The sequence below is a fragment of the Monodelphis domestica genome, chromosome 7, assembly GCF_027887165.1.
Source record: "Monodelphis domestica isolate mMonDom1 chromosome 7, mMonDom1.pri, whole genome shotgun sequence".
NCBI lineage: Eukaryota > Metazoa > Chordata > Mammalia > Didelphimorphia > Didelphidae > Monodelphis > Monodelphis domestica.
In genome coordinates, this window is record NC_077233.1 from 2,467,044 (window position 1) to 2,483,112 (window position 16,069).

At 67.8% G+C, this 16,069-nt stretch overlaps 1 protein-coding gene across 1 annotated transcript; it reads left to right on the forward strand.

Moving 5' to 3' along the window:
* Positions 1-1,311: 1,311 nt before the first annotated feature.
* CTDSPL (CTD small phosphatase like) lies at positions 1,312-15,476 on the forward strand. The gene is made up of 2 exons (XM_056804083.1): positions 1,312-1,740; positions 15,265-15,476. Exons 1-2 carry the CDS (start codon positions 1,656-1,658, stop codon positions 15,459-15,461), a joined length of 282 nt encoding a protein of 93 aa, XP_056660061.1. The 5' UTR covers positions 1,312-1,655; the 3' UTR covers positions 15,462-15,476.
* Positions 15,477-16,069: the final 593 nt, after the last annotated feature.

Consider the following 16,069-nt stretch of genomic DNA (forward strand, 5'->3'; position numbering starts at 1 on the left):
GGAGATGGCAGCCCCCCTGAGGACAGACTTCCTGGGTGCTGCCTCTGCCGTGCCTGATACCAAGCGGGGCTCCCTGAAAATCAAACGGGTTCAAAGTTCTCTTCTGAGTTCAGGGAAAGGAGAAAGGGGAGGCCGGCTGTTCCAGTGAGAAGGCTGGAGGGGGGAGGGGGGGAGAAGTGACCCCTGAAGCTAAGGGGCAGAAGTGGAGCACCTCAGGACAAGCCTGGGTGCACTGAAAAACCTCCAGAGCCCCTGGGGGCCAGCCAGCTCTGGGGGACTTACTGCATACTCTGTCTCCTCCTCGGCTGGGGAATGAAGGAATGGAAGCTCTTGGAGGGGAAGCCTGGCTCAGTGCCTGCTTGTGGCCAGAATGCCCACTGAAGGGCTCTCTGGGGCCCGGGTGTTCCTGCCTCCACCGCCCTTCCAGCGACCTGGCCTGTCCGCCCCTTGGGGCAGGGCTTGTACCAAGCCTCTCCCCAATGGCTTTTGTATGGAATCAGATTTGTCACACCTGCCGCCTCCCCTTCCCCCTGCACCCTTCTAGTAACCAAGAAGCCCGCCCGAGGGAGAAAGGGAAGCCCTGGGGCTCCCTGCCAGCCTGCTGGGCCCAGGCTAGGTCTGCCCTCGGCTGAGCCCCAGGGGGGCCAGGGATCTCCACGCTTCTCTTTGGCCCCCTCCCCAACCTGGCGCTCCCAATGCCTGCGACAGGGGGCAGCTTTGGCGGGGAGGAACCTCCTACACCTCCCACCGAGGGATCATCTCTCCCCTGGCCCTTCCCACAAGCCTACCCCTGCCTCGAGGGACCCCCTCCCAGTCCCCTTCCTCGGCCCCTCCGCCCCCCCCAGAAGCCAGGCCCTAGATAAGCGGCGGGCTGGCAGGCGTGTCTTCACGCCCCCATCCCCCGTGGGCACAGCCGAGAGGGCACTGGGAGCGCATAGACGCACACGTGGCCGCGGCCTGAGCACTAGCGCCCCCGCAGTGGCACGCAAAGGGGGGCCAGGAGCCCCGGAGCCCCAGGCTTCTTCCTTCCCCCCGCCCGCAGCTCCCTCCCTTCCTCTCTCTCCGGGCTCCGCCCCGCCCCTTGGCCCCGCCCCCAGCCCGGCCCCTTCCTGTCCGCCCCTTGTTTACCAAGTTCTGGAGTCCTGGGCCCTCCCTCCGTCCCTCCGTCCCTCCCCCAAGGCCCGTCGGTCGGGGGCGGGGCCAGAGCAGCTCGAGCTCGGCCCCGCCCCCGGCCCCGGCGGAGCTCTGGACAGGCTGGGCCCCGCCCCCACAGGCCCCGCCCCCGCCCGCTCCCCCCCCAAGCTCCCTCCCCCTGGGCGCGGGGCCCGGCCTGTGGCGGCGGCGGCGGAGGCAGCGGCGGCGCGAGCTCGGGCTCGGGCTCGGGCTCGGGGCCGGCTCTCTCTCCCCGTCGGGCGGCGCGGCGCGGCCCGGGATTCATGGTGAGGAGGCGGCGGCGGCGGCGGCGGCGGGGGCCGGGGCCGGGGCCGGGGCCAGGGCGGAGCGGCAGCGGCGGCGGACACGGACGCGGGCACGGGCGCGGAGTCGGGAGCTGGAGGCCAGGCGGCGGCTGAGCGGGCGGCCGGAGCGGGCGGCGGCCCAGCGCGCCCCTGCCAAGGCCCCCCATCCCCGGGCCGCCGCGGCCGGGGCCGGGGCCCATGGACGCCCCGTCCATTATCACCCAGGTGACCAACCCCAAGGAGGAGGAGAGCAGCCATTCCCCCAGTGGCAGGCGGGACAAAGGTGAGGGGACCGGGCGCGCGCGTCCCGGGATCGGTGAGGGGGGGTCTTTGACCAGCGGGGGGGGGGGGGAGGGGGGCTTCCCTGCCCCTTCTCGAGGGACAGACTCGGAGCCCCGAGATATGGGGGAGGGGCAGCTGCAGCGGCAGGGAGAGGGGAGGCCCCGAAGCCCTCCCCCCCTCCCACCAGGAAACCCTCCCCCCAGAAAGGAGTGAGCTGCCCAGGGTGCCAGCCGGCCGGCAAGTTTCTAAGTTACTGCCAGCCCCCTCCCCTGGCAGGGCCCCACTCGGGCTTCTGTGGTGATCTGCCCTCTTGAGCCTTGACCCCTGGGCAGCAGCGGCCGGCACAGGCCTTAAGGAGCCATCCTTCGGTGGCAGAGGCTGGACAGCCCGGGGTCTCCCTGGGCACAGGCCCCCCTTGAACGTCCCTCGGGGGCACACGGAGGGTTCAGGAATGGGCGGTGCTCTGGGCACATCGGACATCCTCCAGGAGGGACGGGAGCCTGTCAGAGCAGAGGGAGCCCCGGGCTGCGGCTGGGGGGCCTCTGGGGGGGCTGCGACGCCGGCGTCCTGCGGGCTCTGGCAGGCCCAGCCCGAGGGCCCGGCGCTGGCTGTCTCTGGAGCGACTCTGAGCCCCATCCGGCCTTCTGCGCCCGCCCGCCCGCCCGTGTGTCCCCCGCAGGCTCTCGCAGCCAGCCCGAGCCCTGGCAAGGGAGATGCCGGCGTCCCCCTCGGCGCGCCGGGAAGACTTCGGCCAGCCTCTCCCTCGTGCCCGTTCCACAGCTGGCTGCAAAGGAACAAAAGTCCAAGCTTTGGAAGAGAAACGTCGGCCACTCGCCGGGCAAGAATCGGGGCGCGAGCATGGGGGAGGACGGGCCTCGGGGCCGGCCGAGCTGGCCAGGCAGAGGGACCCGCGTTCGAAAGGCTTCTCAGGGAGCAAACGCTACGCAGAAACGGCCCGCCGTGTTCCAGGCTCCTGAAAAGGGCAGGCGGGGTCAGAGCTGTCCAGAGCCGGTGGCCTCGCTTCAGAGGATGCGTCGGACCATTCGGAGGGAGATCGCCTGTGGAGTCCTGAGGGGTGACCCGAAGCCGGCCCATGTGGCCGCACAGGGAGCTCTCTTCCCGCCCCGAGAGGTGTGCTGAGGCCCGAAGGCGAGAAGGGATGCCTGGAGTGGCCGTGCCTTGTCACATAGGCCAGGAAGGCCCAGAAGGTCACGGCTGCTTCTGCTCGTGCCAGGAAGCTGCTCGAGGGGGCACGAGGGAGGGCCCGGGGTCCCCGTGCCGGGACAGCCTGCCCCCCTGGAGAATGGGAGAGGGCCAGGCCGGGGAGACGAACAGAGGCGAAGAGGGCAGATTCTCCTCCGCCGAGCCTGTGAGCTTCCCCGGATCCCTCGCAAGACTTGACGGATGGCCCTGTTCACCTAGTGGTTAGTGGGGAATTGGACAGCAGAGCTGCAGCCAGGAAGGGGAGCCTTCCTCCCCCTCCTCCTCCCCCTGCTCCTCCTCCTCTCCTCTCCTCCCCTCCTCCTCCCCTCCTTCTCTCCTCCCCCTCCTCTTTCTCCCCCTGCTCCTCCCCTCCTCCTCTCCTCCCCCTCCTCCTCCTCCTCCTCCCCCTGCTGCTCTTCCTCCTCCTCCTCCCCCTGCTCCTCCCCCTCCTCCTCCCCCTGTTCCTCCTCCTCCCTCCTCCTCCTCCTCCTCTCCCTGCTCCTCCCCCTCCTCCTCCTCTCCCTGCTCCTCCCCCTCCTCCTCCCCCTGTTCCTCCTCCTCCCTCCTCCTCACCCTCCTCCTCTCCTCCCCTCCTCCCCTCCCCCTCCTCCTCTCCTCACCCTCCTCCTCCTCCTCCCCCTGCTCCTCCTCCTCCTCCCCCTCCTCCTCCCCCTGTTCCTCCTCCTCCCTCCTTCTCCTCCTCGCCCTCCTCCTCTCTCCTCCTCCTCCCCCTCCCCTCCCCCTCCCCCTCCCTCCTCCCCCTCCCCCTCCCCCTCCTCCTCTCCTCACCCTCCTCCTCCCCTTGTTCCTCCTCCTCCTCCCTCTGCTGCTCTTCCTCCTCCTCCTCTCCCTGCTCCTCCCCCTCCTCCTCCCCCTGTTCCTCCTCCTCCCTCCTCCTCACCCTCCTCCTCTCCTCCCCTCCTCCCCCTCGCCCTCCTCCTCTCCTCCTCCTTTCTCCTCCTCCCCCTCCTCCTTGTCCCCCTCCTCCTCTCCTCCTCCTTTCTCCTCCTCACCCTCCTCCTCGTCCCTGTCCCAGGCCAGCTTGTGGGCCCAGCTCAGTTAAGGCTGTCCAGCTCATGGGCCCACCCTGTGCTGAGCCCTGGAAGCTCTGCCGAAGTGACTGGCTCTGGCAGGATTCGCCCTCGGGGCCAGCGAGGCCTTCGTGCTGTGGGGTGAGGAGTCTCCCAAGGGGTGGAAGCTGGGGCAGGAGGTTGCAGGCAGACACCAAAGCGGAGCCCCAAAGGGTGACCCATGCGTGGGCCGAATGGTCGCCGGGAGCCGTGGCAGTAAGGGGGGCCGCCCCGGGGCGCCAGGAAGGGCCCTGTCGGTCACAGGGGACACTGCGGGCAGCCCCGGGCAGCGGCCATTCCCTCTGGCACCGTTTAGGAGGGACGCCGGCTGGGTCGAGCGTGGCAGAGGGCGATCGCGGTGCCCTCGAGGCTGGCGCCGGGCTCTGTGGGTCACGTCCGGCACGTCCTGCCGTCTGCGCGCCGTGTGCCCCCTTGCAGGGCCGGCCGTCCGAAGGCTGGGGGTCGCGGGCGCCGCGTGCCGAGGGGGCTGCCAGGCTCCGTGTGCGGGCCTCCGGGCGGAAGCTGATGGTCTCGGATGGGGCACGTCTCGCGCCCTCCTGGGGCCCCTCTTCCAGCTGCGCCACGCCGGGCTTCCGAGCGTAGCCGTCACAGTCTACTTGGCCTGTGCTTTGGGGGTCGTCAGAGCCTAGATCCGGAGTGACTTGTGCAGGGTCTCGGGGCTCCAGGAGGCGGCGAGGGCAGGCGGGCCGCCCGCTCTCGGGGAGCCCGTGTCGTGGCCACGGAGGCGGCTTCTGCCAGGGCCCTGGTGGGAAGCCTGTAGTGAGGGGCAGCGGGGCACAAGAGGGCGCCGACCGGGGAGTCGCCTGCTGCCCGGCGAGCCGAGATCAGCGGGGGGGGGGGGGCGAGGCTCCCCCCGCACCTTCCCCGGGAGGAGGAAAAACGAGGCTCCTTTGGGCAAGCTGGGGCGCTTCAGCCAGCGGGAGGGGCTCGGCTCTCACATCCAGGCCCGGAAGGAATCTGCGGGGAGGTGGTACCAGGCTCGGCTGGCTCGGCTTTATTTAAGGCTAAACATTCCAGAAGCCAGCCACGGCGTGGGAGCACATCCGGGCCGCCGCCTCCCTTGTGGGCTCCGCCTGGCCGAGGTGGGGAAGGGGGGCTCCGGGAGGGCGGCCCAAACCCTTGCCGTGCCGGACCGAGGAGGGGCCACGCAGGTGGGGTGGTTGGGAGGATCTCGCCTTGCCTGGTCCAGCCTCGAAAAGACGGGCCCTGGGGGTGGGCCCAGGACAGTCCCTCTGGGCGTCCCTGGGTCGGAAATATAGTGGGGGGGTGCGTGTGCCCCCCCCCGTGGGCTCAGCCAGAGGCCCCCCTCCCCTCCCCCTCCTGCAGCCAGACCCGGCTCCTGGCAGAACCTGAGAAATGGGCCCCTTCCCTTCCGCTGGGAGAGGCCGCCTCCCCTTCCCGACTGAATGGCCCCTTTGTGTGGGGGCCCCGTGGGGCAGGCCTGCGGGCTCGAGGCCGCGCGCAGAACCCGGGCCCCTCTTCCCGGCCGGGAGGGTGCCCGCCTGCTTCGTCAGAGAGCCAGGCTGAGCTCCTCAAGGGCGCGCGATGCCCACCCTCCCAGTGGAAGGGCGCCCCGCACGGGCCCTCGCCGGCTCGTCTCCCCTCTGCCCGCAGCCGTGGGCTTATGACACCCCTGCGGGGTGGCGGGCCCTGGGCTCAGCGCCGCCGAAATGAAGGAATCGGGCTCTCCGGGGCGGCCCGTCGCCCTCCCGCGGCCTTCTGGGAGCCGCGTCCTGGGCTTCTGTCGGGGTGAGAGGCCCCGCCCGGGGCACAGATGCCCGACGGTGGGAACTGGGGGGGGGGGCTTGTCACAGGAAGTGGCGAGGGAGGCCCCTCGGTGAGCACAGGGGGAGGGCCCTGGGGGGGAGTCAGCCCTTCCTCTCCTTGGACAGGCACGGACGGGCGGGGATCTGCCCTCCCGAGAGCAAAAGGAAGGGCCCCTCCCCCACCTAGGTGTGCCCTAGGGCAGAAGAAGGCACAGCCGGCTTCCTGGGCAGGCAGAGCGGGGCCTGCCTGGAGGAGGTGTTCTGTGGCCCTCCCTGAGGTTTCAGAAGATCTCTCGGCTGCCCTATGGAGGCTGCATGTGGAGAGAAGAGGCCGGAGGCCAGGAGGCTGTGGCGGTCATCTCCCTTAAGAAGGGGGCGCTCGCTGGGCGAGGGAGGGGGCCTGGGCCCACGGACGATGGAGCCAGGGTGGCAAGGCCGGGGCCGGACGGAGAGCGCGGCTCCTGGGGAGTTTGAAGAAGGGTCCCTGGAGCACTTCGCAGGAGCGTTCGCCGCTCTGCGCCAGCCTCCTCGTCCGGTGCGGCCCTCCCGCCGGCCCTTCCCACCGCGCCGATGCCTGCAGCCTTCTTTCGCTCTCCGGGTCGAGGATCCCAGAATGCCTCTGGGAATGCGTCACGTGACGAGACACCTGTTCCTCCCATGACCGGAGGTGGCCAGATGGGCCCCCCGTGGTGAACGGGGGACTCCTGCAGGCAGTTGTTCAGCGACGGAGTTTTCGGAGCAACCTTTGCGGCCGGAGAGGAGCCTCCCGCAGGCCCCAGAACGCCTCTTAGGGTGCACGTCCGGTGTCCGAGCTGCAAAGCCAGCCTGGCGCCTGGCAAAGCCTGCAAACGGAGAGACCCTGGCGGGCGGGGGCGCAGAGGGCCGGCCAGAGGCTCTCGTGGTTTGGGCAGGCCACGGACGAGCTTTAGGGGGATCCCGGCCAGGACAGGGAAGAACGTGCCGCGTCTGAGGGCGGCGCAACCATCTGAGCGCGTCGCGCCTGGCGCGGAGAACAGCCAGGGATCTGGGCTGCTGCACAGCGGTCCGGGCGGCCGTCCTCCAAGCCGCCTTCCCCGCTCTCTGCCCTCTCGGGCTCTCCCCTCGTCTCGCTGGGGCCTTCCTGCCAGGAGAGGGGCCGAGAGGTCTGGGCCGCTTCTCTGGCTGCCCGGGAAAGCCGTGGGCGCTGCCCCAGCCGGGCCTGTCCTGGCAGGGGCCCAGGAGCCAGGCTCTGTGTGCCTGGACACGTGTCGCAGCAGACAGGCGGCAGGTGGGTAGCCTAGGGAGCCGCCGCCTTCCTGACACGCCTCTGCAGGGAGAGCACTCGGAGGCTGGGCCTCTCCCTTGGGTTGGAGGGTCCAAGGGACCGTCCGGCCTGGGCCTGGCCTGAGGGGGGAGGCAGCGTGAAGGAGCGGGGCTCTGGACAGCAGCGTTTGGGGGCAGGAGGCCCCAGCAGTCCTCGGGGACCTCCCCGGGCTGGGGGGAGGTTTGCCCAAGGACCGCCGGTGCTCTGGAGCTTCCCATGAGGCTTTGCCTGGGGCCTCCTCGCCCGCCCTTTATGCTCGGATCCGTGATTTCTGCCCCAAATGGCAAGGGGCCCGCCCTCTCCTCCAAGGTCGGCGGCTCTGCCATCCAGTGGCTGATTGGCAAGGCTGCGGGAGCGGGAGCGGATAGAGAGGAAGGTGGGCGGGGAGATGCGGCAGGAGGGCAGAAGTGGCCGTGGCAGGCGGGCCTTCCTCTTGCTGCCCGGGGCACCTCCGATCTGGTCAGAAGGCAACGAGCCTCTCTATTGCACCTCCTGTGTGCCGAGGACTGTGCGGAGGCCCACGACTCCCCTCAGAGTCAGCCCTTCCCGAGCGAGGCTGCCGCTCGCGGGGTAGGTGGGAGCCCCGTGAATCCCTGACGCAGAGAGGCCCGTCGGAGGGCGTCTGCCTGCGTAGCGCGGTGACATCCCACCTCGGGTCCCCGCCGTGTCTGGGAGGACGAAACAAATCAGGAAAGCGGCCATTTCCGAGCGAGGCCTCCCGAGGAGGGTCGGGCCCGGGCCCTGGGAAATCTGAGGGCAGCCCAGGCCGGCCCCTCCGACGGGCTGCTCCAGCCACGCTGAGCCGTGCGGGCTCCGATGTCGTCCCCCCTGAGGGTCTTTGGGACTCTCCTCGGTGCTGCCTCCTGGCCCTTCTTTGGGGCTCTTGCTTGGCCCCGTGTCGCGCTCGTGGGAATGGAGGCGCTCCGAGGGCAGCTGCCATTCCCTTCTCGGTTTTGCCTTCGTGGGGCCGGCAGGTAGCGAGCGCTTGTTTGCTGGTGGGTCCCCCCCCTCCCCCCCCCCCCGACGTGGGCCTCTCCCTGCTGGCCTGGGCTTTGTGGGAGTCCTCCGGAAGGGGGACGTGCGGAGCCCTGGCGCCACGTGGCCTCGGCAGGTCAAGTCTCAGAAGCGTCGCCTTCCTCTGGGCCCACACGGGGCACCGCAGGCTCCGAGCTGGGCCTCCCCCTCCCTGCGGGGGCTGAGCGCGAGGCTCGGCCTCTTCTCCGTCCTCGACGTCCTGTCTGCACGGGCGCCCCTCGGCCTTCTCGGGGCCTCTATCGGACTCGCCTCTGAGCCCCCCCCGCCCCCCCCCGGCTCCGTCCCCGCCATTCCTTTGGGCCTGCCTCTTGGTGGCTGCCGTCTGGCCCTGGGGGGAGCCGTCGGTCTCGGCCCGGCTCTGGAGAACGGGCTGGCCTCCCGCTCTTGGGGTGGCGCTGCCTCGGCCCAGGGCGGGGCCTCTTCCTGGACAGAGCGGCAGCCCCTGGGAGGTCAAAGGTCGTGCTGGGGCCGGGCACTGACGGCCCCAGGGCCGCCCCTCGGGAATGCGGCCTCCCCTGCCTCTGCCCAAGGGGCCCCTGCTGGCAGCTTGTGCCCGAGCCTGGCGGGCCCCGGGGGGCCCTGGAAGGACCCCAGAGTGGAACACGCTCTGCCGCTCCCTCCTTGGGGGGCCTCGGGGGAGCCAGACCAGTGCCTGGAGCCTGAGGACATGGCCCCGGCCCCCGGCCGCCCCCGTGTAGGCCGAGAGCCGCTCCGAAGCCTTGCGGCAGCTCCTCCGGGACGGGCCCTCCGTGCTGGCCGCCCGTGGTCCGAGGGAGGCTCAGGGGGCCCCGGCAGTGGCTTGTGGAAGTCGCCTCCCGCCATAGCTGGCCCGGCCTGCGTCCGCCGCTCGGGTCTGGGCAGCCCCGGCCCGGCTGGGCCCTTCGGCCGCTGGCAGTTTTCTCCTCGAGGAGCTTGTTGACGTGCTTACGGAAGAAAATGGGCCTGGGAAGGCCAGGCTTCTCGGGGTGGGGGGCGTCCCGGGGGCTCTGCTGGACCCCCGGGTGGGAAGACGTCCGGGAAGGCACCCACAGGCTGCCAGGCACGGCCGATGGGCCTTGAGAGCTCCCCGGGCCGGCCCGGACTTCCCTGCTGTTGGGTGAATGTTTGGGGGCCTGTTCCGGCGTGGGCTCGGTCCTGGGATTGGGGCGCGGGGACCCCGCAGCCCCCGGTGTGTGCGGCTCAGGCCAGGGGGAAGCCAGGAGGCCCCACCTTCCCCAAAGGCCTCCGGGTCCAGCTTCTCTGGGCAGGGCGGGAGGGAGGGGATCACGGACCACGTCCTCCTTGCAGCTCCGTCGCCCTCAGTCAGCGGGTGGGCTTCCAGCCGGGCCAGCCTGGCTTCTGTCCCCGTGGACAGAGGGGGCAGCGGCTTGGCCGGCCTTCCCCGGCCGCCCCCCGGGCGGGGTCTCGCCAGGGAGCGCCCGTGCCCGGCCCGCGCTTCGCCCCCTGGGAATATGCTGCTGGCGCGGCCGCCCTTGGGCCGCCGGAGCTTTGGTGACCCTCCCCGGGCTGCAGGCGTTGCCGGCCCACTTCGGGGCCCAGAGCGAGTCGAGGGGCTCCTGGCACCCTCCGTCTCGCTTCTCAGGCCTGGCCTCGCCCCGCTCCCGGGGAGGGAAGGTGGGGGCGTCTGCGCTTCCGCGAGCCTTGTGGGAGACCAGGGAGGAGGAGGAGGAGGCCGGCTGTGCGCCTGCTCCTCGGACGCTTCTCTTCTCCCCAAAGGCCGGCTCGTCTCCGGCGGCCTTGCCTGGGCTCTGTCCCACCGCGCCTCCTCCCTTGGGCTCCCCAGACTGTCCTTAGGCCCCCCTGGGCCCTTAGCGAGACGCCTCAGCAGTCTGTGTTTGAAAGGCAAAAGGCCGCAGCCGACTCTTTAGAGGCCTCCCTGCACTTCCTTCCTGCCCTTCCCTGGAGGGGCGTCGGCAGCTTCCTGCCAGAACTCAGCACCTGCCACGGTCCTCGTGGTAGGAGAGGAAGCCCCCCGGCGTGCGTAGCAGGATGCAGGGAGCACCCAGGAGGTGGGGCTGCCAGCGTCCCCTGCCCGACGTCGCCGTGCGCCATCCTTGCCACCAAAGCTCCCGTTTGCCCCGACGTGCCAGGCACCGTGCTGAGCCCTCGATACACGGCTCTCGGCTTCTTCCCGACAGCCGTGGGATGGCGGAGCTGTTACGGCCCCATTTTACAGTGGAAAAGTCGGAGGCAGGCAGAGGTGAAGTGACTTGCCCAGGGCCACCTAGCTGGTCAGGCTCTGAGGCTGGACCGATATGCGGCTCACCAGGGGCTTCTCCTGGGGTGCGGCCGCAGTTCTCCCGCACCCGGGAAGGAGAAGGGGGAGCGTTTCCCAGAGAGGGTCCTTGTCTCCAGCTCCTTCTGGTCCCAGCCCTGGCGCCCCCCGAAGGAGGACGGTGTCGTCGCTCCTCCCGGGAGGGCCTGGCCGGACACAGCCCATCTCTGGGTCTCCCGTGGAGATGCTGGGCACAGGGAAGCCCGCAGGCCGTGGCCAACTTGCCTTGATGGCCTTCTCCATGGCTGCAGTCATCTTGTTCTTTACTCTGGGCTTCCCTCTTGAATCTGATTGCCCCGTGGGCCCTCCTTGTCTGAGAGACACGCACGCGCACACACACAGACACGTGCACACACGCACACGTGCACACACGCACAGAGACATGCACATGCAGAGACACGTGCACAGAGACACGCACAGATGCACACGCACAGAGACATGCGCATGCAGAGACACGTGCACACACGCACAGAGACATGCACATGCAGAGACACGTGCACAGAGACACGCACAGATGCACACACGTGCGCACATGCAGAGACACATGCACAGAGATACGTGCACAGAGACACACAGATGCACACACGTGCGCACATGCAGAGACACATGCACAGAGACACGTACACACACGTGCACACATGCATAGACATGCACATGCAGAGACACGTGCACACACAGACAGACACGTGCACAGAGACACGCACAGATGCACACACGTGCACACACGCACAGAGACATGCACATGCAGAGACACGTGCACACACATGCACACTACACATGCATGCACAGAGACACACATGCACAGAGACACACACAGACACACACACGTGTGTGCACACATTTCCCCAAGCCAAGCCATCCATCAGCCCTTGGGAAAGGGCCGGGCCACTTCTTCTCCCAAGCAGTCCGGGGCCAGGCCCCGAGGAGGGCGCCATCTTTCTTGAGCGGGGTTGGGGCATTGTTCCTTTGAGCCGCGCAGCTCTTGCACTCAGCATCAGGGGCCCGCACGGGCAGAGGCCCCACGCCAGGGACCTCCCGCGGAGCTCCCAGGCCTGAGGGCGGGAGACAAAGGGAGGCACGGGCAGGAGGGGGCTTCCTGTAGGGGGCAGAGTAGAGTCCTGTAGGGGAGGAAGAGCCAGGCCCATTGCTCAGGCACAGACTAGCTCAGCAAAGGCTTGGGGGGTGTTGGAGTCATGAGAATCGGGCAGGGCAGGGCCGGAGCAAGGTGGGCCTCGAATGCCAAGATTTTGAAGCAAGACTCTTGTGGTGCAGGGGGAGGGGAAGGGGCCCCGGAGAGACCTTGGCCAAGTCACCGGACTTCCTGAGGCCTCCATTTCCTCACCTGCCCCACGAGGAATCAGAAGAGCTGCTGTGCAAGAAGGATGGGCTGGAGGCCCCCGAGAAAGCCATGCCGGTGACCGAGGACCCCACCAGAGAGCCGGAGCCGCTGGGACTCCCCACGTGAAAGAAAGGCTGGGCTCGCCCGGCACGGAGGAAACCATTGAAGAAGAGGATGGGGGCGGCTCTCCGAGACGTGCTAGCTGGGTGACCCTGGGCAAGTCACCGAAGCCTGCCCGGCCTTTACGGCTGCTGAGCACTGGCTCCAGGATGGCGGGAAGGCTCAGGGCCGCAGGTGCCCAGAAGAGGTGCCCGCATGCCTGGCCCCTCCCCTCCGGCGAGGGGCGTTTGCCCGTACAGCAGGGCCTCCTGGGAAGGATGTTTGCAGAGAAGACAGACAGAGGCCTTGTTTGTCTGGCCGCTCTGCTCTGAGGGAAGAATGTGATGCATGCATGGACCGCCTGGAATTTCCTGTCCTGCAGCGGCCCTTCTAGACCCAGCCTTGGCAGGAATCCCCGCGGCTCCCCGGAGGCGGGGGGGGGCTCCCTCGTTTGGCCGTCGGCAGGCCCCGGGGCTCCCCGGAGGTGGGGGGCTGCAGGGGGGCCTTGGGGTTCTGCTCCGTAGATGACCGCAGACCCCGGGGGACCTCGTGCAGAGGTTGGCGGGATGGGGCCGCGCCTGGTTCCTGTGAGACGGGAGCAGCTCCGCCAGCTGCCGAGGAGCGACCTCTGCTTGGAGGAAGCAGCCGGAGTGAGCGCTGGGGGCAGGAAGCAGAGGAGCCTCTGGGCCAGGCTCCCTAGGGCTGGCGGCAGGGGCTTGCTGAGCCTCAGGGTGCCGGCCAGCACACGGGCATCCTAGAAGGGTTCCCTCAGTTCAGAGGAGGAAAAGAAGGCCTTGAGAAGCTCGCAGGCCTCCTGCCGGGGCCAGGGCCAGGATCAGAACCCTGCGCTCTCCCTGCCAGGCCCTCGTGTTTCCCCTGGCCTGGGACAACTCTGGCAGGCAGAGAGGGTTCAAGAAATGATCTCCGTGTCTTAGTCCTGGAGGGCCCCCTCTGTCTGCCTCTCTCCTCTGGCCTCACAGGAGGCCTCTACCCGCCAGCCTCCATGGACGTTGGGCCCCTCCAACCTCAGGCCTGGGCTCCAGGAGAGAGCGTCTCCTCCCCGTGTGGGAAGCCAAAGCCGCCATCTGGCCGCACTGGCCAGGCTTTGGGGACGTCCGGCGGTCCTGGGAAGAAATACGCCACCTCTGGCCGTGGCCACTGGGCTCTGGGGGGCACCCCTGGCACCGGAAGGTGCTTGGTCCTCCCCTCTGCCTACCTGGGCTAGAGTGTAACACTGATGCGTGGCCTACCTGGGGAGGTTCACCGGGGGATTTGTCAAACCTCACGGCAGACCCATGTGGTCTGGGCCAACAGGACAATGACTTATCCCAGTTTACAGACAAGCAAACTGAGGCTCACTGGGGTAAGCAACTGGCCCAGAGTTGTGTGCCTGTGGCAGGATTTGAACCCAGCTCGTGACATTCGCTCCTTCCAGCAGCCTCGTGTGGTCTTGCTCATCGTCCCCCATCCAGCAGGGGTGGTTTGACAGGCCCCTGCGGGAGCTCGTGAGCCCTGGGATTTCACAGAACAACGCGAGCTTCCTCCCAGGGTGCACTTGGGGAGGGCCCAGGCTGCGATGGACACACCAGGCTTCACCGGGTCCCCCAACAGGGGCGCCTCTGCCCGTTGCCGTGCCACATCCAGGCATCATGAGGTGGATCGCTCAGCCCCAAAGGCGGCAGCCGAGGTCATCCGTCCCTGCAGACACATGGGTTGTATGTACGGCCCTCGCTGGCCACATGGCTTACACGTGTCCTCCTCTGGCTCTCCTCGGCACAGACTGTCCCGAGTCCGTGCCACCTGCCTGCTTTGCCTGGATCCTTCCCCACCATCACATGGACCAATTCACGGTCTCTACAGCGAGGCTTCGCTGCTGCTGCCGGACGCTCCGTCCCCCCTCCAGACCTTCTCATCTCTGCTACTCGAGGCCCATCCCCGGAGTGTCCTCTCTGCAGCCCCTCCAGCACCCCCATTCTGGCCCTCCACTCAAGGCCGTCTCCACGCGGCTCCCCTCTCCCCAGCTGCGGCCCCTAGTCTCAGCGGCCCCCTCGGCGTCCCCCCTGGCATCGGGGGATCTCCGGAGTGACCTCACGCTAGCCAAAGTGAATGCCTTTTCCTGTTCCTTATCGTTCTTGACCCTCCTCGGGGGCCTCGTGACTGCTCCAAGTGCCCTTCCTCAGGCTTCTTCTCGGCACAGCCCCTGGGGGATCCCATCGGCTCTCCCCACTAAGCGCGGGGAATCCCAAGGCTGTCCTGACAGCTCCTGCCCTCGAGGAGCTCCCATCCAGGGGGGGCCGCGGCCCGAAGCTGTGTGGACACCCCGAGTGCTGCGAACTTCTTTCATCTGGCTGATCGTTTGGCCTTTTGGGGGGCGACGCTGGCAGCTCTCCTCGGCAGTGGGGACGCTTGTAGAAATGCCAGCATGGCTGGGCTTCCGGGGGACTGCGACACGCGGGCACAGCGCTCCAATGTTGGAGAACGGAGAAAAGTCAGCATCTGGGACAGAATAAAATAGCTTCGTCCATTCCGTCACGTCATCTGGCCCCAAGAGCGCACGTTTGTAATATTTAAACGTTGAACGAAGCCATGCTAGAAAAACATACAAAATCTTCTAAAAGCTCCATGAGAGAATTACACACCTCAAACCGTCCCCCCAAAAAGGGGGACCCAGTACTGGGGCGCCATAAAGGCCTGCAGTGACAAGATGAGGGAGACTGAGAAGGACTCCCCGGAGAAGGCAGGGGTCTGGCTGACACTTGGAGGAGGCCAGAAAAGCTCTCCAGAAGGCAGAGGTGACAAGGGAGAGCATTTCAGGCTCGGAGATGGCCAGAGAAGTGCCCAGAGCTGACAAACTGAGGTCCTATTTGTGGCACCACTAGGAGGTCAGGATCACTAGATCACTGCCAACTGGGCATTTCCCATTCGCTGTATCACAAGCATCTCAAACCAAAACCATCATCTTCCCTCCCTCCTTCCTTCCTTCCCTCCTTCCTTCCTTCCTTCCTTCCTTCCTTCCTCCCTCCCTCCCTCCCTCCCTCCCTTCCTTCCTTCCTTCCTTTTTCCTTCCTTTTTCCTTCCTTTTTTCCTTCCTTCCTTCCTTCCTTCCTTCCTTCCTTCCTTCCTTCCTTCCTTCCTTCCTTCCTTCCTTCCTTCCTTCCTTCCTTCCTTCCTTCCTTCCTTCCTTCCTTCCTTCCTTCCTTCCTTCCTTCCTTCCTCCCTCCCTCCCTCCCTCCCTCCCTCCCTCCCTCCCTTCCTCCTGCCCCATTCAGTTGTTCAAAGGGAAGAGCCGTGCCCGCCTTGTGTCTGCACGTGCATGGAGCCGAGCCCTGCTCTCCCGCGGGGGGCCCAGGAGCCGGTTTTCTCGGGGTTCCATCTCTCTCTCTCTCTCTCTCTCTCTCTCTCCCTCCCCTGCAGGGGCTCAGAGCAGCAGCGGCATCAACCTAAAGAAGCAGAGAAGCCGAAGCATCTTCAGCTCCTTGTTCTGCTGTTTCCGCAGCTACGATGTGGACACCACCTCTGTCCACAGCACGAGCAGCACCTACGTGCTGCCCCCCGTGGTGGAGGAGAATGGGGGGCTTCAAAAGGTCAGTCCTCCCTGGGGCTCCCAATGACTTCTCAGTGGTCCTGCCCCCCCCCCCCACGAGGGCAAAGCCTGCCGGCGGACGGACAGACAACAGACGCGGGCCCTGGCATAAGGCTGCGGCTTCCGGGGCTGCTGCTAGAACTGGGCCAGAAAGGGCTCCTTTGGCTAGGAGGGGCAGCCAGCAGTGGCTCGTCGTCTCCTGCTCCTTCTTCCTGTCTTTCGCGTTTCCCTGCTGGCCATCATTTCCCATTCTGCCACTTCCTTGGAGTCGGAAAACCACAGGCTGGTAGAGGGGGCCAGACCAGGCTTTGCCCGGCGGGTGGTGGGCGGCGCCCCCTCCCCCGCAGGACGGACCAGGGCCCCATTTTGGCTTGACTTTCTTCGCTGACATTTGTCTGCCCTTGGGCGCGCCACGTAAGGCCCTGGCCGAGGCCTGACCGGACTTCGGCCGGGGGGTCTTGGTTCTGGGGAGCCCGGCCGGTGCGTGGAGGGCCCGAGGAGCCGGGCTCCAGGAGAGCACCCGTGGCCGGTCCTGCCCGTCCTCTTTTACGGGCAGCTGGGCGAGGCTTCTCCCCAGAGAGCCCCAGGCCGGGGCCCCTCCTCCCGTCCTCCGTGACCGGCTGCTGCCCTGGCTGG